Here is a 24,268-nt window from a genome sequence, read left to right as displayed (position 1 = left end):
GCAGTAAAAGTCCATAAACTCACCTTCTCTTCACCTCGTGTTGTTGTTTCTGTACTCAGGGGGAAAAGGTGGTTTTTATTTCCTCAGAAACAACAAATGCAGCCACTTCCGAGCCCTCACTGTACAGCGGCGGCCATGATGGGAGCGTTCTGGTCGGGAGGGGAGGGAATAGTGGCCTGTGATTGGACCGCGCCGGAGCTCCCTGTCTCCTCATTGGCTGAGAGGCCGAGTGGGCGGGCGCGTTGCGGCGTTGTGCGGCGACTGTATTTTGAAATAGGAAACCTCGGAAGTTCGCCGAGGAGTGTCTCCGAAGTCTTAAAGGCGTAAATACGCGATATTGCGTGTTGAAAAACAACCGGCAATCGTCAGCTATGACGCAATAAAACGTGTGGTGGTGTATAAAATTGCGTTTCTTCTCTGTTCTTTGTTTGCCGGAGTCCTTTAATGCGAATAGCACCTGTGGCTAATGAGCTAACTTAGCTAGGTAGTTCAATCAAACTACAATTTACAGTTAAGTTATTCATATGGAATCTTTACAGGGACAAAATGTTGACCAGGAAGCAACAATGTCAATTTATGGAGCGTTCCATTTACATCAGAAGTCGGAACCTGGGAGTGACATTGCCTTGAGTTGACCGCCTTCTTTGAAACAGTCTCCGAAATCTTGAAGGCGTAAATACGCAATATTACTTGTTGAAAAACTGAAAAACAACTGGTAATAAGTGTGTGATTTAACAGTCAGTTATGATGTAATAAAATGTGTGGTGGTGTATAAAAATTGTCTTTGTTTTTGTTTAAATCCTTAAATGCGAATAGCACTTGTGGCTAATGAGCTAATTTAGCTAGTGAGTTTAAACAAATTACTGACTAATCTGTTTACAGTTAAGTTATTAGTGTGGAAGACTTACGGGGACAAAAATAAGTTTCACCACAAAGTGACAAACAAAAACACGGAACAACAACAATTTATGGTGTGTTCCATTTGCGCCAGAAGTCAGAAACTGGGAGTGATAGATACAAGGTAAGTAGATTTAATAACACACTACACAGGATTTTTTACGCCTACGAACAGCCTAGTGACATATCTGCGAATAAAAGTGGAACAGTATTATGTGATTTACTGCACCATTAAGCTGTTTTTTATACTGTCTGTGTACTTTCATGACGCTAACTCCACTTTAAAGTAAAGAACCAAGTTTATAACAGTAAATAAATACATAAAAAATACAATTATTTCATTTTACTCCAACAACAATTCTCCTCTGCTGCTGCTGAGCTGGTGTGTAATACTTTTGTGTTAAGTATTAACTTCTTCTGAACAATAGTTTAGTAAGTAAACGGGAAAAGAGTCACCTCCTGCTACAGTTTAACATGCTGAGGAGTTAGTTTGTCACCATGAATATGAATGAAAATAAGCTAATTAATGATGAAACAATAGCTGTGAATTACTGACTCAGTGTTCCAAACCAATAATAAACAAACGTTTGCCTTAAAGGAAGTTTTAATGGTCTTCATCAACTCTTCTTCTACTTATTCTTCTGATAATTTGCTGCAAGCTGTATACGGAGAGGTTTGAAGGTTTTATTTACAGTTCAAAGTTCCCCTTGACTTTCTTCACCACAGTTCAAAGTTCTTGAACATGGTTCAAAGTTCAAATGTGTTTTCTTTTTTAAAATAACTTTTACCATCGTTTAAGAACTTTGAACAACGATGAAGGCGAATGAGTAGAACTTTGAACCACATTCAAAGAACTTTGAACCACATTCAAGAACCTTGAACTGCAATGAAGAAGAATGAGAAGAACTTTCCTCTTCAATCACAGTTCAAAGTTCTCCTTCATCCTCGTTCTTTAATGCTAATCCTCAAATCTTAATCCTTCTCTCGTGGTTACATTAGTGCATGTGTACAGTTCTGCAGTGCCACACCGTGGAATCATGAAGTAACTCCTTCTCTGTCCACACACACCCACGGCGTCGTCGTTGGCAGTAATGCGCCTGTGCGGCGGTTTACCAACCGCTAATACAGACCGTAGAAGAAGAAGCGGAAGCAGCAGCAGCAGCAGAAGAAGAAGAAGAAGAAGAAGAGGAAGGTCGCCTCCGAACACAGCAGTTATCTGTGAGTGTCACATTTTTATAATTTTGTTTTTTACTCACATATAAATACTGTATTATGTGAGAAGGTGTCCATTTTTAATGACGTTTGTCCTTTTTTTCTCCGAACGTTTTGACGTCAAAGCCGGTAGATAGCTGGCTAACGTTAGCATGTCCCGGAGGAGAACGTGTGATGAATATTCTGACAACTCGTTATCACATTATAACATATTTTATTGTTTATTAATTTATGTTCGATTATGTGTTGATTTAAGGTTTTAGATTTTTTTCAAACACAACACATTCATTGTGTTTTGGTTAAGTGTCCAGTGTGGGCGACGTTTGCTTGTTGATATTGATGCTCTGTTAAAACTGCGGCGTGTAACAGTGGTTCTCAAAGACGGGATCGGGAGCCTCAGATCGGTCCCGGGAGATTTTTTGGGGGGCCCCTCAAACATATGAGTGGAGTTAACACATTATACACACATTTGCCCCATGTTATGATCTGTAATTGTGATTCCCCCCCCCACAGTTATTTATCTTTGATTTGCAACATTTAGTAGCCCTACAGTGGCCCTAAAATACCCTAAATTTATGTAAATGTGGCATAATTAAATGTTAAACTGTATAGGACTGTGATGATTTAATTGATAACTCAGTTGAGCTAGGGCTTCAATTTATGATTATTTCCGTTATGGATTATTATGTTGGGATTAATCAAGTTATTTTGGTCCATTAAATGTTGAAAAATGTTGCTCAGTGTTTCCCACAATTCAAATGTCTTGTTTTGCATTTGAGAACAACATCATTTTCAAGTTTGACAAACACTGATTTTCTGACATTTTATGGACCAGACAGAGAGAAGAATCTACAGATCAATCGATTATGATAAGATCACAAGAGGTTTTCTGAGTTCAGCTTCTTGCTTTACCTTTGTCATGACCTGAAAATCTTCCTCCTCCTCCTCTTCGTGTCTGTCAGTCACCGTTGATCGTGGACAGTAAAAACAGAGGCAGGATCGCGGGAGAAGACTTGTGTCTTACTTTCACAGTTCTGTTGAGATGGACGTTGGTGTGTCCAGGTCCCACGTGTTTCTCAACCCCAGCCCCAGAACCTTCTTTTCCCAGTGAGACACACAACACATGTGCATGGTGGTGCTGCGTGCTCGCCGTCGCCCTCTACCTTCCGCTGCTTCTTCCTCCTCTGATCTTCTCTCTCTGAGTTGTATCTGTAGCAGTGTTATGTTAAAAAGCCTCCAACTCAGATATCAGTGAACGTATGAAGTATTATTGTAAGGTAACTAACATTAAAGTGTGTTTAACATGTAGCCGCAGCTATAACGTCTGGACATGATGTGCTTTGTACGTTCACTAGCGGGCGCAGTATAAACTAAATGTTTTTCGCATTTAGGGGACAATACTGTGAGCATGTGACGCACATTTTTTGGGGGGGGCTGATATAAAACAACTTTGCAACTGTTTGGGTGTTACGCCGAGTGGACGCCTGAGCGCAGCATGAAACATGAAAAGTATCATCTTGACGACCAGGAAATTAACTAAACCCTAACAAAAGACCTTAAATTGAAGGAATCATACAAATAAATTGCATTTTTGAGAGCCTTCCCATGCCCCAAAACTCACAAATTTGTGACTGCATCAGTTCTAGTGAACATTTATGTCCGAAAATGGTTTGGTGAATGTGCGGTCAAATATTGGAAGTGGGAAGGGCTAAAAATGGTCCCACAAAACCTCTGTTAGGTCATCTGGTGCCAGGTTTTTCTTCTCCCTTTTAGGGCCAATCAGTCCACGATGGTAACCTGCAAAGACAGTCGTTGGGCCACCTACTGGCAACAGGAAGTGCACCTTCAGTCATTTACATGAAGCTCTCAGGGTGTGGCCTACATTTGCTATATTATTGGTGGACATTCTCTCTCTCTCTCTCTCTCTCTCTCTAGCGACACACAATGGCCATTGTGGTCACTCGTGCATGGAGAGTTCAGTGCTGCTTATTTTTTCTTTTTTTTGGCTGCATGATCGTTCAGCTCTACAGCAAACAAACAAACCTCTGAAGGTTGTACACAAGTTGACGTGAAAACCCCTCCTGGTCATGACACGTCAGTGAATGCGCGCTCGCACGTGTGTGTATTCAGGTGGAGCCTCCCGCTGGCTGCACGCCACGTCATGGACGCCCTCAAGGATGGCCAGTGCAGCTCGCTGAGCTCTGCTAAGATGGCGGCCCTGGCCGCGGGACTCTCTCTCGGAGCCACGGTGGGTTACATCGTCTACCGCCACCTGAGCAGCGACAGCAACAACACCAGTGAGTGTTTACTCTTGTTAATATATATCAAGGAAAAGATTGATTGATTTATTTTTGTTTACCTGCGATGGCGTTGAACAGATAAAGCAGCAGACACCGAAGTATCAAAGATGACGCTTCCTGTGGACGTTTACAGGAACATGTCCAGGTACAAGGCCACGTTTCTGGAAATGGTGAGTCCTAAAAACACATGATAATGATTAAAAATGAAGTAGCACAGGATAGAAGTATTGTACAATGCCGAATAGGTATAAAAAAATAAGAGAATACAGAGGGAAAAAGCTGTTTCTTTAAGGAAACTCACTGTTGTATTTCTCTCTGTGAGTCAGCACTTTATCTTTCTCTCTTTGATTCCAGGTGAGCCAGAAGTCTGGAGCTAACGTCCAGGTCCTGTCAGACTCTGGCGCCGTGTGTTTCGTGCTGCAGGGCTCTAAGGATCAGATCCTGCGGGCCCGCTGTGTCCTGGAGAGCCTAGTCACGGACTGTGAACCCGTCACCGAGACTCTGGAGGTTCCTCAGACAGCCTTTGGACGCATCATAGGTACAAGTTTTCGAGAGGAGAATGTAGAATCACTTTAAAACTGCCTTTAAAACGTACCGTAGACCATTTTTTACGCAGACAAGCGACAGATATATTGCTAAAAGAGTCACTTCCACGTCAGACGTAGCTTGAATTAACAGAGAAATGTCAACAAATCGCATTTGAAGAGGAAAATTAACATCTGTGTGTGCGCTCCCTGCAGGCCGAGGTGGAGAGAGTCTGAAGCTGATCACCAGGACCACCGGTGCCAAAGTGGTCTGTCCCAAAGAGAGGTCACACGGTCCGTGGGCAAAGGGCAACATCACAATCTCTGGGACCAAACAGGAAGTGAAACAGGCAAAAGTGAGCGCGACACAATTTTTTTTACACTTAGATGCATAAACGGAGTGAAGGACTAACACATGCGATGTGTTTGTAGGAGCTGATTCTGGAGAAGGTCCAGGAGGATGTGACGGTGAGAGCCAAGATCTCACAGTCGTCTGCTCTGCGTCAGAAACGAGGTCACACAGTGGTTCATCAGAGGTCGGATGTCACGGAGACGGAATCACCGGTGGGTCTGAACAACAACGGTCCACACCCACAGAAAAACGGGTTCATTCACCAACCAAAACCTCAGAGTGACAATAAGATGGAGGAGCTACAACTCGGCAACAAGGACCACAACAAGGAGGAGCAGGAGGAGGAGGAGAGTTTCTCCACTGACTCCCCCTCTGAAATCTCAAAGTTTGAAAGTTAGACCACGTTTTCTTCTCTGTCGTCTCTCCTTCAACACGATTGTATCGATCCCAAGAACCTGTTTTTATTTTCTCCCTCTGCTCGTTTTCTAGTTCCGAGCCCGGACCTGAGCTTCCAGCCTGACGAGCATCTAGAGGTCTACGTGTCCGCGTCAGAAAACCCGAACCACTTCTGGATACAGATCCTGGGCGTCCGCTCGCTCCAGCTAGACAAACTGAATGAGGAGATGAACCGTTTCTACATGATCGGAAACCCCACAGTGAGTGTCCTTCAGCTCACAACGGAACAGTTTGAAACACCAAATCTGGTTTATTTTGGTTCTAACATCTCAGCGGTTCTTCTTCCTTCTGCTTTTTCCCCTTTCTGGATTCTTCTTCCTTCTAAATTCTTCTTCTCTCTGGATTCGCCTTCCTTCTAGATTCTTCTCTCTTCTGGGTTCATCATCGTTCTGTGTTCTACTTATTCATTCCAGGTTCTTCTAGAACATGGCGTAGGAAGTGACAAACAGTAAGTCAAACTGTGGTTTTCCTGTTGTTGTAGGAGCAAAGAGTGGAGACCCTTGTGGTCGGAGACATTGTGGCCGCTCCATACCGCGATCATGGCTTGTGGAACAGGGCCAGGGTGCTGGGAGTCCTCGGCTCCGGACTCGTGGACCTTTACTACGTGGACTTTGGGGACAACGGAGAGTTGCCCAGAGACAACCTCCGTCGGCTGAGGTGAGTGAGGGAAAACACCACCCTTTTTTCTGCACGTACTGTGCATCCAGGCTGATCCTCGCTTATTTAACGGCCATTGCTTCTGCTTCGTCAACGTTCCAGGAGCGATTTCCTCAGTTTGCCTTTCCAAGCTATTGAGTGCAGCTTAGCAGGAGTGAGACCACAAGGTAAAGCTGTCATTTAATTACTGTTTTTTACACGTTTATTTATTTTTTCTTTTTAAAGAGACTTAAAGCTGGTGAAGGTAACGTGAATTTGATAAGTATAATGTAAATTAAGTTAATCTGAGCAGCGATGGCTCGATATCACTGTTTCATGTCGAAACTACAAACTACAACATTGTTAGCAGCACATTTGTAATGATTTCAAGGCATTTTCAAATTTCAAAATATTGCAAATATTCTGCTCCCATAAAGAAGAAATAAGGTTTTTTTTCTCCTTCCGTTCCGGTGATTTTAACCAATATTGGAATCTTTCTGCTACCAAATATCACATCAGCTCGTCCCTAGTTTCCAGTCTTGAGGAAATTTGGCCCATGACTCGGAGAGATAGAGTGCCCCCTATTGGCTGTTCTATTTAGCAGCTGTGTGTGTACAAGTTCCTATAGTGAAAAGATCGCAATTCCTGCATCGCTAACTGCCTACGCTGCAAAGAAACCTAAGAAGTTGTTCTGAGGTCGGAATTTCCCACTTTGAGTAGAACGTTTTCCCCAGCTTTAGCTCTACATTTCAAGCTTACTTTCATAAATCTCTGTGTGTGTGTGTGTGTGTGTGTGTGTGTGTAGGAGAGGAGTGGACTGAAGCATCCATGGATGAATTTGAACAGATCACTCACTGTGCCGCGTGGAAACCCCTGCAGGCCAAACTCTGCAGCTACTCTCACTCCGAGATGTCGTCCTGGCCCAATGTCAAACTCTATGTCACCACCGAGGGCAAGGTCAGGAACCTTTCTGCTTTTCTCTCGCACCTTGTCCTCTGTTGTCTCTCTCTCTCTCTTCAATACCGCCAGTAACAATAAACCATTGTCCATCGTTAGACCATAGACGTTGGCGAGGAGCTCGTCAGGCGGGGTCATGCTGTCGGCGTCCAGGAATTGGTGAATGGAAAGATGGAAGGTGAAAATCTGGGCTCCCTGCAGAGGATGCTGGTGAGTGGAGTTCAGGTTATTTGCTGCCAGAAGGAAAAAGAATAACAAATTAAAGCCATTTAGCAAAAGGTTCACCTGATAAAGTCTACAACATCTTAAGAATAAGTTTGGCACCTTTATCTCGCTGAGAGACAGACTTTTCCAACAGAAAACACAAGTTTATGTCACTTTGTAAAACCCAGCATCCTCCTGCACCAAACCCCATAGAGAAAATCTGTGACTTTAACATCACAGCACACAGGAGTTGTTGATCCACTGCTGCTTCCATCACTAAGTTCAAATGTGTTAATTTTTCAATTTGGCATTTAAAATCCTTTGTTCAGATTTACCTCAGTGACTCAAACTGACCACACGGGGCAGCAGTAGACCAGCAGCTCCTGCGTCCCCGCCAGCTAAAATTGCTCAGTTTCTCTATGGGGTTTGGTGTGGGAAAGTGAGCGCTTTACAAACAAACTCAAACTTGACTACACTTTAAAAGAACGCCGTCTTTTAAAGTGATGAAAATCTTTTTAAGCTGAGGAGAAAATACAAAAATTAATATGACATAAACGTCTAATAAACGTCTTAATTTCCCTTTCAGGACGACGTTATAGGAGCCTCATCAGAGCTGAGTCTGTCCTGTATCAGCCTCTCAGGTCAGTGCGGACATCAATTACTTAATTAATTGTGTTTTGTTTAATAATTAAAAGGGTTCCGCTTTTTCAGCTTTTGAAATGTGAATATTTTCTTGGTTTTTTTTGCTCCATATAACAATGAAATAAAATGTTTCCACATATTATGGACCAAAAACTCATCATTTAATTGGAAAAACGATTCTCAATTGACAAATAACACCTATCTTTTAGTATGTGGTGATTTTTGACGTCTGATCGGCACCAGAAACCTCATCTGGTTTTTAGTGAATGACCAGAAACTGAAGCGTTTTTTTTCTTCCTCTTTACCTCAGAAGTCGCCTCAATCTCAGGAAGCAATGATGATGTCATCGGGGAGGAGCTGGTCTGAGACCAAAGACACACCCACAAAAACAAGGTACCGCTTCCTGCATTGTGATTTAAAAAAAATTCAGATAAAAAAAAAAAAAAAAAACGTTAACCTTGTCCTTTAATCCTCCAGCTCTGACCATCCATTCCTCAGCAGTTGCAAAGAGAAGGCGGGGAATTCTTTGTCCTCCTCCTCCTTCCTCTTTTGACGCCTTACCTCCTCCAGCCACGTTCACGTTACCACGGTTACATTGTTACACGATCCATTTCTTAAGTTTTGTGCTTTTGTGCTGTTTGTTTTTAAGATTCTGCTTAAAAGTCCCATGACTGTATTTTTATGTTCGTAAGAAGACGGGGAACAGAAGCAGAATAATATCAGTATTATGACACTGTGATGTGAGTCAGTGACAGCAGTCGGCAACAGTGACACATTGTTTTTGTTTGTTTTCACTTGTATGCACATATTTAATGACGTAATGTGGCCCTCGTCCCTGTGCACAATATGAAAATGTGGCATCTACTGTATCATTCGCTAAGGACAAATGACATGATATATATATATTATAAAGGATTTATTTTACGTCAACAAAACCATTGTCTGTGTTCTTGTTTTTTTTACTTTTGTGTTTGTTTCAAACCAGAAAGGTGAATAAAGAATGATTTTTGTCACACTCCCTCCTGCACCAAACTACATAGAGAAAATCAGCAATATTAGCTCATGGTGGAAACAGGAGCTGCTGCTCTACTGCAGCCTCTAGTAGTGAGTTTGTGTCACTGAAGTAAATCTGAAAGAAGGATTTAAGATGCTGAATTTGCAAAATAAGACTTCTCAACTTAGTGATGGAGGCAGCAGTGGATCAACAACTCCTGTGTGCTGTGATGTTAAAATCACTGATTTTCTCTATGGGGTTTGGTGCAAGAGAGTTTTGCATTTAATTAACATTAATGGAACATTTTGTACTTATTAAAATATGCAGTATTTTAATATACATTTAATTCACTGGAACTATTGGTCTTTTTTAATCAATGCAATTTCTAGTACTTTTATTGCTTTAGGTACTTTTAAATCAGTGCAATATGTACTAACTTTAAACATTTAATTCACTGGAATTTTGTGTACTATTTAAACTCATGCAATATCTAATACTTACTATTATTAAGTAAACTAGTCAAAGTTCACTGACAGTGGTGAGTTAATATGAAGGCAAAAATATTACCTGTATTACTTTATGTCATTTTTTTGTTTGGTTGGGCACCTGTAGTACTTTATGTAGTTTTTTTTGGTTTAATTGAGTACCTGTAGTACTTAATATATTTTTTTTGTTTAGTTGAGTACGTGTAGTACTTTATTATGTAGTACTGCGTATTCGTCATAGTCGTGGTCACTCAGTCATTTCACTTATTCATTCATGTGTGAGCCGCAGTCTGACTCCACTGTTATTGTTTCTGTGTCGCTCGCTGACCTCCTTTTCCCTTCCTTTCCGCCGGCCAATGGCGTGAGGGCAGTTTACGCTCGCGCATGCGCACGTGCGGTAGCCTCATTTGTTGTTGGTAGTATTCACACACACACACACACACATACACACAGTCAGTGTTTGTAGCTCCTCTCTGAAGGCGTTGCAGGATTTTAAACGTGAGCGTCGGCAGCGGAGCGGAGCTGCAGCTTCTCTATATGAAGGGCTGATGGAGGACACACGGGACCTGGTGAGACAGACAGACGCGTCTCCGCCGCGAGACTCAGCGCGTTCACTTGGGGGTGGGGGGGGGGCTTAAGCTAAAGCTAGCTTAGCGCTCCTCCTTTGTTGTTATCCCTTCATCGGGTTAGCCTGCTAGCTCGCTAGCTGGGCATACATGTCTCACAAACCTCCCTCTATTTCAAAGTGTAGCGCTGAAATAACACCACATTCACTTTCGCCGCGCATGACCAGACGTGCGTTTGCAGCGCGGGTGGAAAGTGATGTGAGCTAGTGTGGATAAAAAATTGTGAAAAAACACATTTCCGCTAGCTCGCCGTGCTAAAATTAGCTAGCATTAGGTGCTATTTTTAAGGCCGCCCCTTATTTCAGTGTCCGTTTCAGACTGGTTTTTGTGTTTTTCATGTGTTAAATGTCAAATATTAAAGACTGACAGCTGCTCTGGCTTTAATTTCCGCTTTTTCTTTACTTGGTGTTAATGTAAATGATAGCGCTGGTTAGCATGTCACCTGAGCTGTCCTGAAGAGGAAGTAAACAACAAACCGTGTTTTATTTATATTATTAAAACATGTATTTCCTGCATCACTTTCTATCTATTAAATATATGCACCTTATTATTTGTATGTTTATTTTAAATTCTGACTTATGTAGTATTTTTACTTTTTCTTTCACTTTGATTTTACGCTGAATATTTCCTATGTTACATGTAGTGCTGAACGTTTTTTTGAATATATAATTGCGATTATTTTTTTGACTGAAATTGCAATGAGATTCATACGGAAGAAGATTAAGGCCAAATGTAAAAAATTATTTATATATAATAATTTATTTCTGAGATGACTTACTCTCATTATCATTTAAATAATACATTTAAAATCATTAGTGTGGTATTTCGCACGTCCTGTGAAATCGCCATAGGCCGCTGTGCGATTTTGCTCAGATTTCGATTATGAATTGTTCAGCCCTACATACACGTAATAATACATGTCATTGTTCTTTTACCTAAACAAGTTTGGTTTTGCTCTAGCTGATCTTTTTTAAATAAATTAATTTAATGAACATGTTATAAAAGCAAAATAAAAGCACATTTTGGGACACGAAACATCTTGAATCGGTCCTTTCTTTTTATCAAAAGGTCAACACTTGTGTGGAATATAATTCTAGTCTTTGTTTTTTGCTAATATAATCTCTGCCGTACAAATAAAAGCCGTCGTTCACAGCAAAGATCAAAGCAGATCAAAGAGCTCATATTCTAACTATACATCAGTTTCTGTCACCACCTCTTCATTATTCAGTCAAATTCAACAACACATTCAGGAAATTCTTGCTACTTTTTTCAGCTATTTATTTATTCTTGAAAATGCAAAGTTTTCTGCAAATATTCTCCTGTTGAAAATGAATAGAAAGCGTAAATCAAAGGTAGTCTCAGTAGACCAACTTTGGATCAAAGGCTGCAGTGTGAGTACTACAATTTTAAACAGTGTTAAACTTGAATTGCAAAGCCTACAGTGTATTCTATTTTTTTCATGTTCTATAAAATAAAACTCAACCTGCATTTACACTGATCACTTATATATCTTAAAGTTCCCTTTCTTTTCTTTTATTAAAGGTATATGGTGTGTCACATTTTAAATCTGTAGTATAACACTCACCCTTGACTTTTACAACAGTAAATATGATTAGAATAAAAGATTATTCTGTCCATAAAATGTCAGCATTTGTTAAAACTGGAAATGATGATGTCCTCAAATGTCTTGTTTTTGTCCACAAACCATCAAATGATTCAGTTTTAATGATTTGCTGAAAAAGCAGAGAACAGTTGACAATTAATTTAGTCAATTGCTGGAAATATAGTTTTTGTGTTTAATTCATTGGATTGTAAGGTACTTTTGCGACTCGTTTGGATCATAAAATCAGGCATGGGCCAGAGTCTAGTTAAGACGTTGTAAAAGAAAGTTCGGAGTTCTGACTACAAATGGACACACAAATTATCCTCACCTTAGATTTTTAACAGCTGTGTGGACATTTTTAACTCTTTTATGTCACTGTAGACTGAACAAAAATGATTTATAACTTCAGAAAAGTCCTCATAATCCATTGTTGTGATGAAATGATTTATTAATTGGGGTCTCTGTCTTACCCGTTGTCTGCTGTGAAGGCTGAACGCACCCCACGTTCAGAGCGTAAGCGGCGAGACTCGTTTGGGATGTTCGATGGCTATGACAGCTGCAGCGATGAGTCCACCAGCAGCTCCAGCTCAGAAGACAGCGAGGACGAGGTGGTGCCGTCCATCCCTGTCAGCCTGCCCATCATCAAGAACAATGGACAGGTCTACACGTACCCCGACGGCAAGGCTGGAATGGGTCAGTGCAGGAGAAACCCTCAAACATCTGGAGCTTAGGAAATAAAACCCAGCAGTGTCTGACGTCTGTTTTTTTTTTTTTTACAAACTTCTTCACAGCCACATGTGAGATGTGCGGCATGGTCGGAGTACGAGACGCCTTCTACTCCAAGACCAAGCGATTCTGCAGCGTCTCGTGTTCGCGGAGTTACTCCTCCAATTCCAAAAAGGCGAGCATCCTGGCAAGACTACAGGTAACAAACGCCTCATAAACCTTCATTTATTCACTAATAAAAACTGGCAAATATGTAAATATCTGCCGTCGTGTTCCAAATCACGATGCTGAGATGTTGGTGAAGGGTCATTTTGAGTGGGTTCATCGTGGAATTAAGACACAAAGTCGTGTTCTAACAAATAATGTTAACGTTTGCTTTTATTTTGAAAGGGAAAACCTCCAACGAAGAAGGCCAAAGTCTTGCAGAAGCAGCCTCTTATGGCCAAGCTGGCAGCTTACGCTCAGTACCAGGCGAGTCAACAGAACCAGGCCAAATCAAAAGCAGGTACGTTTGATATTTTAACTGAACTCATCATGATGTCACAGTGCTGCTGTGTTCACATGTTCATGCCCTGTGTCTCTGTCTCTGTCAGTGGTTCCCACAGAGAGCTTTGACTGGGGTCAGTACATCTGTAGCAATAACACGGCCGGCGCTCCCGTCAGCTGTTTCAAACATGTGAGTAAAATGCAAAGAACGTAGAAGAACTGATTTAGAATCTTTTCCTCGAGTGTTTTTGACGTCACCGCTGCGTCTGCGTCCCAGGCGCCGATGGGGACGTGCTGGGGAGACGTCGCGGAAGGAGTGAGGATTGAAGTTATCAACTCTGACACCAGCCTCCCCACAAAGGTCTACTGGATCGCAGAAATCATTAAGCTAGCAGGTAAAGAGGTTTTATACTAGGTTTGTACTGGTTAAAAAAACGGTTTAAACAAGGGTTTTAAGTGGTTTTTTGACTAGTTGTCGCCGGTTGAAATGACTCTGCGGTGCATACGAGTTTTGACTCGAGACCCCGGTCGTTTCTTCTTCATTTTAAACGGGTGGTGTAATCTGATGTTTTTTTTGTGTTCAGAATGAGGCTCTAATCTGTGGATGATCAGTGTTGTCTCATGGTGGGTTAAACCTTTCTCCAGTGTTCACAGTCTGATGTGATCTGTGTAGGTTGACGTATAAATATTCACTACATTGTGTTTTAAAACAATGCAGTGTGCCATCTAGTGGTTAAAATGTGTAAGTGCAAGATACCAAGAAAGCCGAAATTCCCTTCATTGTTCGGTCCCAGGAGGGGAAAATTAAAAAAAAAAAGTCCAAAAAGCTAAAAATATACAGCCTCTAGGAGCACCGCAGACCATCTGACACACATTTTGATCATTCATTTGATTGTTTTTTGAACGCTTAGGACAAGTTTGTGTGATTTTTCAGCTCCTGAAATATTTTCTGGTTTCTTTGCTCCGTGTAAGAGAGAATTTTTAGTTTTGTAGCCAAAAACAAGAAATTTGAGAAACATCATCATTTCCAGGTTCCATGGGGTTAGCAGTTAGAGGTTAGCTCACAGAAGAAAGAGGAAGTGTGTGGGAACCCCTAACTCTAATTGTTGAAGTTATGAGGCGCTACCTGTTTGATAAGTGAAATGTTGATGTCCACGTCCCCGCAGGGTTCAAGGCTCTCCTGCGATACGAAGGTTTCGACAGCGACAGCAGTAAAGACTTCTGGCGTAACCTCTGCGTCCCCGAGGTTCACCCGGTCGGATGGTGCGCCTCCAGTGGGAAACCTCTCGTACCTCCTAAAAGTGAGACAGCTCTTCAGTGATCTTGATGTCTGTGTGTGTGTGGATTATTGTCACTGTTGATGTTTGTTTTTCCTTCTCTCCTCTCACAGGCATTCAGCATAAATACCCTAACTGGAAAGTCTTTCTCGTGAAGCGTCTTACTGGAGCTAAAACACTGCCACCTGACTTCAACGCCAAGGTGAGAAACACTCATGTTTGGACGTTAGACGTTCTCTGACGACGGCTTTGCCTCTTATTATATCCTGTCTCTGGTTTTTTTTTCCAGGTACACGAGAACATGCAGTTTCCCTTTAAAAAGCTGATGCGGGTTGAGGTGGTGGATAAGAACTACCTGTGCCGGACGCGGGTGGCGCTGGTGGAGCAGGTGATTGGCGGTCGCCTCAGGCTGGTCTATGAGGAGAGTCAGGACGGGTCCGATGACTTCTGGTGCCACATGTACAGCCCGCTCATCCACAGCATCGGCTGGTCGCGGAGCATCGGGCACCGCTTCAAGCGATCCGGTATGTCCTGGAAGTTCAGTGGAAACATGAGAAAGTTGTCAAACACAGTTTTTCCATATCTGCGCCAAGACTGTGGAACAAAGATTGTTCCACAGCATATTAGACACGCCCCTTCACTGTCCACTTTTAAAAAGCATCTTAAAACTAATTTTTACTCTTTGGCTTTCAACCCAGTATGAGACATTGGTTTTTTATCTTTTTATAGTTTTATTGTATGACTTTTTCTGTTTTTAGTAATACTTTCTACAGTATTTTATTGTTTTATTGTATGTTTTATTGTTTGTTGTCTAGGCCTATGATGTAATTTCTTGTATTTTATTTATCTTATTTTATATATCTCTGTTGTACAGCACTTTGTTTCAGCTGTTGTTGTTTTTTAAAGTGCTTTATAAATAAAGTGGATTGGATTGGATTGAAAACAAAATAACAATGTTTTCCCTCCCACACCAAACCCCATAGAGAAAATCAGTGATTTTAGCTTGGATAGATACAGGAGCTGCTGGTCTACTGCTGCCTCATGTGGTCACTTTTTGTCACTGAGGTAAATCTGAACAAAGGATTTCAAAAGCCAAATGAACAAAATAAGACAATTGAACTTCCTGATGGAGGCAGCAGTGGATCCACAACTCCTGTGCGCTGTGACATAAAAACGGTGATTTTCTCTATGGGGTTTGGTTTGGGAGAGCGAGAAGTCGAAAAAATGTGCTGTCCAACATATAGGTGAGGCTTTTTTGGATGTTTAGGAAAGCAGACGGGGTTTAGTGACGTCTCAGGAATGATGGGTAACTTTGATGTCTTTATATACATAATTTGTTTCAGATATTACACGGAAAATCGAGGGGAAAATGGACGCTCCTGCGCCGCTCTTCCAGAAGGTACCAGAGGGAATTCTCCACTTCCAATTTTCCAAGAGAAAAACGAAATATTACCATTTATTTACAAAACTGATGCTACTGTTTTTGTTTGTGTTCCAGGTGAAAGACGTGGACCAGAGCGGGGACTGGTTCAGAGATGGGATGAAGCTCGAAGCCATTGACCCCCTCAATCTCTCAGCTATATGTGTAGCCACTGTAAGAAAGGTCAGTGTGTGTGTCCATGGTTCATATCAGTTATTATCACGCTCAGGAACACAATTTGCGACATTTACACTGTTTAAAACAGTCATTCCCAGTCTTAAATTTTTTTTTATTATTATTTAAATTCTGAAAAACATCTGCAGGCCAATAAAAACCTTAGTTTAAAACCCCTAAATTGAATCAAATGACTTTTTTACAGTTCTATAAAGCTTAATTACTAAACAGAATATTGAAAACTATTGGTTTTGCTTTTATTTAACGACAACTTACGCACAACCTGCAGCTCAGACATTCTAGTTTATAACAGTTTCTATATAGTTTATAGAACGTCTACTATTAGTCTTATTTATCCTGTATTTTGTTTCCGTTTATGCTGCAGTATTTATTTTAAATTGTCATTAAATTAATTTGCAAACCTCTGTGTGGCGTCAGGTTTTGGCAGACGGGTACCTCATGATCGGGATCGACGGTTCGGAGGCAGTGGACGGGTCAGACTGGTTCTGTTACCACGGCACCTCCCCCTCCATCTTTCCTGCCGGCTTCTGTGAAATCAACGACATTGAACTCACACCCCCTAGAGGTACTAAACTGAAACTAAACTGTGTTTAAAAGGCGGACATGGATACTTTTGTTGTGATCTATCTTCCGTGTCTTATCCAAACGACTTCAAAGTTGTCACAGCTCACACCCGCCACGTTTGAAGCCTGTTACGTGAACCGTTTGTAGTTTGTACAAAAAAAATTGGGAAACGATCGTTTATTTTAGTTTTGAAGTGATTTTTACACCCATACAAACACAATGCTGCGACACTGTCTCTTTCTCTCACGTGTCTGATAGCGACAAATCACAATAACTGAACTGTAACTTGATGGATTCCGGCTAAAAATGTGCTCCGGGCTGATTGTGTCGGTAATAATCCCCCGTTCTCTTCCACAGGGTACACAAAACTACCATTTAAATGGTTTGACTACCTCAGAGAAACAGGATCAATAGCTGCTCCTGTCAAGCTATTTAACAAGGTACGTGTGTGTGTTTTTAATTCTGACTGATAGATAAATAAATAAATAAATAAATAAAACTCTCACCATTCAACACCGCCGCCTCCTCCGTGTCCTCTAGGACGTTCCCAACCACGGTTTCCGACAAGGCATGAAGCTGGAGGCCGTGGACCTGATGGAGCCACGGCTGGTGTGCGTCGCCACGGTGACCAGGATCGTGCACCGGCTACTGAGGATCCACTTTGACGGCTGGGAGGACGAGTACGACCAGTGGGTGGACTGCGAGTCGCCGGACCTATACCCGGTGGGCTGGTGTCAGCTGACGGGCTATCAGCTGCAACCGCCCGCGTCACAGAGTAAGAAGATGTTTGTCAATTTATCTCAGGGAAACTGTCAGGAAAATCCTATTAAACTTGGTCCTTTTACAGATTTAAAGCTGAACTGATGACGAATAAATATATTAAACACATTTATTTTGATGAAATACGTTCACTAAATCCCTTTCGAAGTTGTTACTACATTGTTTTTATTCAATTCAATCCTACATGGTGGTTTAGGACGAGTGCTAAATACACAAACATGCACTGACAAACAGTTAAAAAAAGCTGTAAAAATAGCAAATATGCTCGAGGTCATAAAATGCTAAACACATAAGTCATAATCGATGTAAAAATGTGCGTCAAAAGACCTGTAAAAGCTACGTATAATACCATTTTATTACACTACATTACCCACGTTTGATAGCAGGAGCCCTGTAAATGTCACAGTGCCACATACAGGCCTGGCATAGGTACTGTGGCGTTTCTCATCGCTTTGAAATGACGCCAAGTTTACGGCAAACATTTAAACGTCTACTTATGGTCTCAACATTTGTCTTCTAGGTAACAGAGACATGTCTCAGTCTGTCCCCAAGCAGAAGAAGAAGGCCCAGCAGTACAAAGGCCAGAAGAAAAGTGAGTCATCCTTCCTTTCACTCTAACCTCCTTCCTTCTTCTCCTCTCCGTCCTCCCTCGTCTCCTCCTTCTCCTCTCACTGTTGACACCTGTGGTGTTTCCTCTGCTGCTCTGTTGTCGTCGTGTTGTTGGGGGCGAGACAGTAGACTCTTTATAAAGTCAGATTATTGTTCTCGCAACTTGTGGACTTTTGAGAGTTTTGAGGTGTTTGGTGTCTGCGATGTTTCTGCGAGCAGGAGAGAGAGGCCTGGTGGTTTCAGAGTAGATGCTAATGCTAATACACACACACACACACACACTCACAGTTTGCGGTGTGAAACAACGCCCGAGCCGTGCTGCTGGGTAACGTTTATGTTTGGATCGCAGCGCAAACGTCGTGTGAGATCCCGAAAGTCTGTGGCTGTCTGTATTTAAATTTCAATTTAAACTGTAAAATTAATATATCTCCTTTTTGTGTGCTTAAAACGAGGGAAATGCACTAAAAATACAGCTACAGCGCTCTTCTAATGGTAATACATTTAAATGTAAACATTTGCAAAGTCACCCTCTCTCCCACACCAAACTCCATAGAGAAAATCAGTGATTTTAACATCACAGCACACAAGAGTTGTTGATCCACTGCTGCCTCCATCATTAAGTTCAAATGTCTGTATGTTTGTTTGTATGCAATGTATGTTTTTGTGTATTCGGCATTTGAAATCCTTTGTTCAGGGTTACTTTAGTGACACTAACTGACCACAAGAGGCAGCAGCGAACCAGCAGCTCCTGTGTCCCTGTGAGCTAAAATCACAGATTTTCTCTATGGACTTTGGTGCACTTCGATTCTACTGGGAATATGGGTCACAAAATATGTTCACCTTTCAAAGTCAATGTTAGCATAAAGTCTACAATGTCTTAAATTTTGCTATTATATCGTTTTTTTGACAAGAAATTGAAGTTTGTGCCAATTGGCAAAGTCACTCTCACACCCACACCAAACCCCATAGAGAAAATCATCGAATTTAACATCGCAGCACACAGGACTTGTTGATCCACTGCTGCTTCCATCACTAAGTTCAAATGTGTTAATTTTTCAATTTGGCATTTAAAATCCTTTGTTCAGATTTACCTCAGTGACACAAAGTGACCACAAGAGGAAGCAGTAGATCAGCAGTTTCTGTGTCCCCGAGAGCTAAAATCACTGATTTTCTCTATGAGGTTTGGTACACTTAAACCCTCTTTTTAAAAAATTAAATAAATTCTTAAATGGTAAATAGAATATGTAATATTTAATAATTTTAATATTGGCAGCCTTGGTCTTCCCGTACATTTGCACCTGCTTACTTGGGTCCAGCAGTCTGAGTACAGCTGACCAGGGGCTTATTCAGACGGACAAATCAAGTAACAGTTTCATTTAACTTTATTTAAAACTTTTCCTCCTCACACACAATGTGAACGTTGAGGCCACGCTCCACTTGCAACTGCACCTCCCCCCCCCTGTGTGTGATAAGCCCCTGGTAGCTTACCTGAGTCTGGCTTGGTGTTTAGAGAGGAAGATTCCGGTTGGTCGGCGGCCCTTCGGTCAGACAGGCGCAAGGAGGAGCAGCTTCTCAGGGGACGAAGAGCAGAGTCCGCCCCCTTACCCCATCCAGGGCCCTGCTCGGCCCCGCCCCCGAACCCACCTCCACCAAACCCACAAATCAGGTAACGTTACACTTCAAAAGATAAAAGAAAACTCACTGTGAGGCTCGACAGGGTTTTTCTGACAGGAGATGGACATAGATGTGGATCTGGACTCTGCTGCATGTTTGTCCTATTGTCTTTGTGGCATCGTTTCAATAAAGATCTGAGCAGATGAGGCGTGGTCATGGTGCGTTCACGACAAACGCAGAGCTAGTTTTTATGTAATCGAGGGAAAAGTGAAACTGAAAGTTAGCATTAACAAGCTTTTCATCCAAAACTGACTGAAGTGAACGGGGGTTAACCATAAAAGTGACTAATTTGCTGTTTTTAAACTTCTCATGTTTTTTGAGACTCCAAAACATGGATGTCAACAAAGATGTAGGAGTATGGATTTAGCGGTAGTGGAAATGTTTTTGTTTGCGACTTTTGTGACTTCCGATATTTATAAAAAATTAGCTTGTTATGTTTCCACTTTGAGGTGTGTTTGTCTGGTTTGGCCGAATGCGTGAACACGTGGAGCAAAGACAGGCTCCGCCTCCTTCTCTTGCTTGTTGATGCTCTAAATACATCGACAGCGTTGAGTGACTTCCGATATTTAAAAAAAAAAAAATAATAATCATTTTTGTCTCCACTTTTGTTTGGTTTGACGATGTTTTCCCGATGCTTATCACGCCATCATGAACATGTGGAGCAAAGACAGGCTCCGCCCCCTTCTTGTGACAACGACACGAGTGACTTCAGACATTTAAGGCTTTGCTTTTCATGTGTTTTGTCTCCACGTTTCTCTGGTTTGACAATGTTTTCGCGATGCTTGTCATGCCAACATGAAGAGGCGGAGCAAAGACAGGCTCTGCCTCTGTTTTTGAGGCTCTAAAACGCTAAAATGACACGAGTGAATCCCGATATTTACAAAAATTTGCTCAAAGGTGTTGGAATATCACTCGTGTGTTGTATGGTTTGACGTTCTCCCAATGTGGGGATGGCTACAGGCTCCGCCTCCTCTTGTGTTTTTTCCTTTGTTTTAAAGTGCATGAAGTCACGTGTCTGATCTGCGACGTTTGTCCTCGCTCTGTCTGTTTATCTTACCCGTCCCCGTCTGTAGAGTCGCTGCTGCGGATGAAGGAGGAGGCAGCGGAGGTGGACGAGTTCACGTTCTCGCAGGGAACGTCCGACCAGGAGAGCAACGGCTCGGGCAGCTACTACATCAAACAGGAGCCTTGAGGGGCCGCGCGGGGGGGCGGGGCTAAGTACACACACATGAACACACATCAGGAAGAATCACAACAAGCCTCAAATCTCACGCTCGCCGACCGACGACGACGCCTGCCGCGGATCTTCTCTGGAGTTGACGATGAGTCAGCGAAAAATAAAAAAATCCTGACGGAACATCGCAGCTGTGTGTGCACCGAAGTTTCTGGGAGAAACGGCTCCGGGTTTTGTTTCCCACCCGGATTTTTTCGGATATTTGGGCTTTTTTTTTGTTTTTTCGTACGTGGGTTTTTTTCCCCCTCCTCTCCTCTTCTTTTGGAATCATCCGGACTACACAGGATTATTTTTTAATCTCCAGCAAAAACACAGGAAGGTTGACGCGAGGCCCCCCCGCCTCCGGAACCAGAATCTGGGCCACGTACAAAGAGAGAGAGAGCGAGAGAGAGGGAGAGAGAGACCTGTACGAACTGTGAGAACCTTTCATTGAGCCAGGTCTTTTTTTCCTTGTTTTTGTACATAAACACACAGACACACGTATAGGACAGCACATATACTTATATATATAAATATAAATATATATAATTTGGTTTGGTTTCAGGTTGATTTAAAAAAATTCAGTCGGTGAGCGCCACCTACTGAGCAGCCTGAGCAGAGGCTGAAGCAGAGTCGTGTATATTTTGATTTTTTTTCACATTTTTGCCAGGTGGACTTTTTTTTTAAAGTACTTGAAAAAATTTTTTCCTCTTGTAAAGATGATGATGATGAGTGTCTTAATGTACCTGTTTTTGCATTTTTTTTTCATTATGTGGCCATGTGGGAATTTTCTTTTTTTCTCAGAAGTGATTATGTTCGTATCGTACGTGGAGACGTGTTTAAATTACAGATTATAGACGTGAGTGAGAGTGATTCCAAGAGACAGAAAGAGAAAGATTGTGTTCCACAGCTGTGTCGATGTCCGAATTTAAACAAAGCACAAAGTATGAAACAAAAAATGAGACGCATCAAGAATATTTGTAATTTCCACTAATTGTCACTAATAAAGTAGTCAGACTTATATTTACCTTTTAATTTAAATTTTTGTTGGAGTTATCATTAAATCTGGACGTATAAATATTCACTATTTGTAAGAGAAATGCACTTAAAAATCTGCACCGTGTACGTTTTGTTTTTTTCTTTGTTTTAATGTAAAATCTGATCACGACTTAAAAAAAAATCAAATTCGATAGTTTCGGAAACTTCTTATTTCTGCAGTCTTTTGGTGAACTTTTCCAAGGGGCGGGGCATTTATTCAGAGACTAGGACCACCCTTTTTTACTGGCTCCTGAGAATTTGCAAAATTTGCAAGAACTCAAAACCACGAATTCTGTGGGAACCCAAAAATGCTAATTTTCGAGAACCCAAAACCCACTATTCTATTCTATGGGAACCCAAAACCACACATTTTTGGGAACCTAAAAACGCACCACTTCTGTTCTGTTTCCCCTACAGTTGTGACATTTTTCAGAATCTGCGAATATTTAACCCAGATTTGCAGTGACAGCAGCTCTAAAAACAGAATTCCACTTTAATTTCATCAAACACGCATCAAAAATATAGATGCTATCATTTGTCAGCTGCATAAAGAGTTAATTTATTCTATTTTTCACCAGTTTTACGTTCACATTTTGACATAAAACAAAACATTCTGTGTTAGCTTCTTTTTGAGCTAAAACCAATCACGACAAATCCAGATACGATGATTCTGGTCCTTTGTGATGTTTAACAGAAAAGACGCAGCTGTGGAAACGTTTGTGTTTTCTTTGTTTTTTTTCCCATTATTATAAACAAAAAAAATCAATGTGGTTTTACAGAAATACTCTATCGTGTCGTGTGGCTGTATGTCGTGAACAGCAGGGTGTGTTAAAACCTTACTGGTATGATAAGGGTCAGACATTTAAACATTTCAATTTCTTTTTTTCCTGACGCAGAAAAAAATGCGACAAATCCTCTCTTTTACCGTTTTTTACAGCTAATACACAAATGTTTCCGTCAGGTTCTGGATTATTTAAACGCTTGGTGTGTTATAAAACCTCGTCTGTGTGGAGTCTTGAGTTTTGCCAACGTAAAAATTATAAAAAAAGAAAATTGGCAAATTTGGACATTTTTTAAGTTTGATATAAATCCAGCTACAAGTTTTTGCCACAGCTATTTAATTTTTGGCAATACACAGCCTCAACACTGGATGACGCCATTATTTAATAGTTCTTTCACAACAAACTCAAAGCCATCTTTGTGGCTTCTCTTTGCGACTACTCTTTTGGGGCTAATGCTAAAGCTAACCACATTGAATGTAACATATGTAAAACATCGGGAAATCTCAACGGCAATTAAATTTTTTTGTTTATTTGCAGCAAAATATACATAAAATTTGCTTGCTATTTAAAAAACTAGCGTCTCGTTCACACTGGCCCTTTAAGTTTTACTAACACTAAAACATGACACGCTTGGGACTCCATACGTGTAGCACTCGTAGCATCAGGCGTTAGCTTCTGTCAGAGAGAATATGTTTTTCAGCTTTTCTTTAGGTCATTATGCAAAATCCTTCATGATTCACCTGAGCCACAGAATCACAGTCTGAGGGGCAGCGACCATCTAAAGGGACAGTTCGGGGTTTTTATTTCAAGTATATTGAAAACAAGCAAGGAAAAACCTGATTTAAAAACAGCCTCACTTGATAAAACATGTGTCAGTTTAAGTCTGTGGCATCATCAGAATGCGTTTGCACCTTTTCTCTCAGTGTTGGACACACTTTTCAACAGGAAACTGATGATTTTGTCCCTGCACCAAAGTTCATGGAGAAAAGCAACGTTTTTAACATCACAGCACACAGGAGTTGTTGATCCACTGCTGCCTCCATCACTAAGTTCAAACGTGTTGACCACACGAGGCAGCAGTAGACCAGCAGCTCCTGTGTCCCCACGTGCTAAAATCACTGATTTTCTCTATGGGATTTGGTGCAGGGAGAAAAACATCAGTTTCCTGTTGGAAAAGTCTGTGTTGCAGTGAGATAAAAGACGTGAACGTCTTCGTAAAGATGTCGTAGACTTAAACTGAGGCAAGCCTTTTGTCACACTCACCCACAACAAGTCCCATAGAAAAAATCAACGTTTTTAACATCATAGCCCACAGGAAGTGTCAATCCACTGCTGCCTCTATCACTAAGTTCAAATGTGTTGTTTAATGACTTTGGCTTTTGAAATATTTTGTTTGGATTCAAGTCGGTGGCACAGAGTGGCCACACGGGGCAGCAGTAGACCGTAGCTCCTGTGTTCTTGCAAGCTGAAACCACTGATTTTCTCTATGGGGTTTGGTGCTGGGAGAAAAGTTACACTGAAAAACCCTCAACTATGACTTTAAGATGAGAGGCGGCATAAATACATAGATTCCATATATATTTATATATATATACATAAATAAATCTCAATATGTG

At 41.4% G+C, this 24,268-nt stretch overlaps 3 protein-coding genes across 11 annotated transcripts in view; 2 read left to right on the top strand and 1 right to left on the bottom strand.

Annotated features, from left to right (window-relative positions):
- Window positions 1-174, bottom strand: part of tmem94 (transmembrane protein 94) — a 25,959-nt gene extending 25,785 nt beyond the window's left edge. For 4 of the 5 annotated variants that reach the window (XR_009234166.1, XM_058620456.1, XM_058620459.1 and 1 more), the window contains exon 1: window positions 24-174. The gene's annotated coding sequence lies outside the window, so the exon portion shown is untranslated. The remainder of the gene's footprint in view (window positions 1-23) is intronic. The other variant, XM_058620457.1, reaches the window with a different exon arrangement.
- Window positions 175-1,964: 1,790 nt separating this feature from the next.
- On the top strand, window positions 1,965-9,198 carry tdrkh (tudor and KH domain containing). Of its 2 annotated transcripts, XM_058621936.1 has the most exons (15): window positions 2,044-2,115; window positions 3,072-3,216; window positions 4,240-4,406; window positions 4,488-4,579; window positions 4,764-4,947; window positions 5,150-5,289; window positions 5,366-5,678; window positions 5,775-5,941; window positions 6,223-6,398; window positions 6,501-6,565; window positions 7,183-7,334; window positions 7,434-7,544; window positions 8,125-8,179; window positions 8,491-8,573; window positions 8,658-9,198. In XM_058621936.1, exons 2-14 carry the CDS (start codon window positions 3,152-3,154, stop codon window positions 8,544-8,546), a joined length of 1,743 nt encoding a protein of 580 aa, XP_058477919.1. In that variant the 5' UTR covers window positions 2,044-2,115; window positions 3,072-3,151; the 3' UTR covers window positions 8,547-8,573; window positions 8,658-9,198. The 2 variants fall into 2 exon arrangements, with proteins under 2 accessions (XP_058477920.1, XP_058477919.1); XM_058621937.1 differs by lacking the exon at window positions 3,072-3,216 and having other exon boundaries at window positions 1,965-2,115.
- Window positions 9,199-10,067: 869 nt separating this feature from the next.
- Window positions 10,068-22,045, top strand: mbtd1 (mbt domain containing 1). 4 transcript variants are annotated; one of them, XM_058620638.1, is made up of 17 exons: window positions 10,068-10,228; window positions 12,377-12,581; window positions 12,680-12,813; window positions 13,005-13,119; window positions 13,208-13,290; window positions 13,378-13,495; window positions 14,267-14,401; window positions 14,491-14,579; window positions 14,667-14,901; window positions 15,721-15,776; window positions 15,876-15,980; window positions 16,410-16,557; window positions 16,914-16,996; window positions 17,097-17,331; window positions 17,857-17,928; window positions 19,456-19,611; window positions 20,693-22,045. In XM_058620638.1, exons 1-17 carry the CDS (start codon window positions 10,208-10,210, stop codon window positions 20,809-20,811), a joined length of 2,109 nt encoding a protein of 702 aa, XP_058476621.1. In that variant the 5' UTR covers window positions 10,068-10,207; the 3' UTR covers window positions 20,812-22,045. The 4 variants fall into 4 exon arrangements, with proteins under 4 accessions (XP_058476621.1, XP_058476620.1, XP_058476619.1 ...); XM_058620635.1 differs by lacking the exon at window positions 10,068-10,228 and adding an exon at window positions 11,522-11,676; XM_058620637.1 differs by lacking the exon at window positions 19,456-19,611 and having other exon boundaries at window positions 10,071-10,228.
- Window positions 22,046-24,268: the final 2,223 nt, after the last annotated feature.

Source organism: Solea solea, chromosome 21 (assembly GCF_958295425.1).
Source record: "Solea solea chromosome 21, fSolSol10.1, whole genome shotgun sequence".
NCBI classification, from domain to species: domain Eukaryota; kingdom Metazoa; phylum Chordata; class Actinopteri; order Pleuronectiformes; family Soleidae; genus Solea; species Solea solea.
This window is presented reverse-complemented; position numbering and strand designations above follow the sequence as displayed.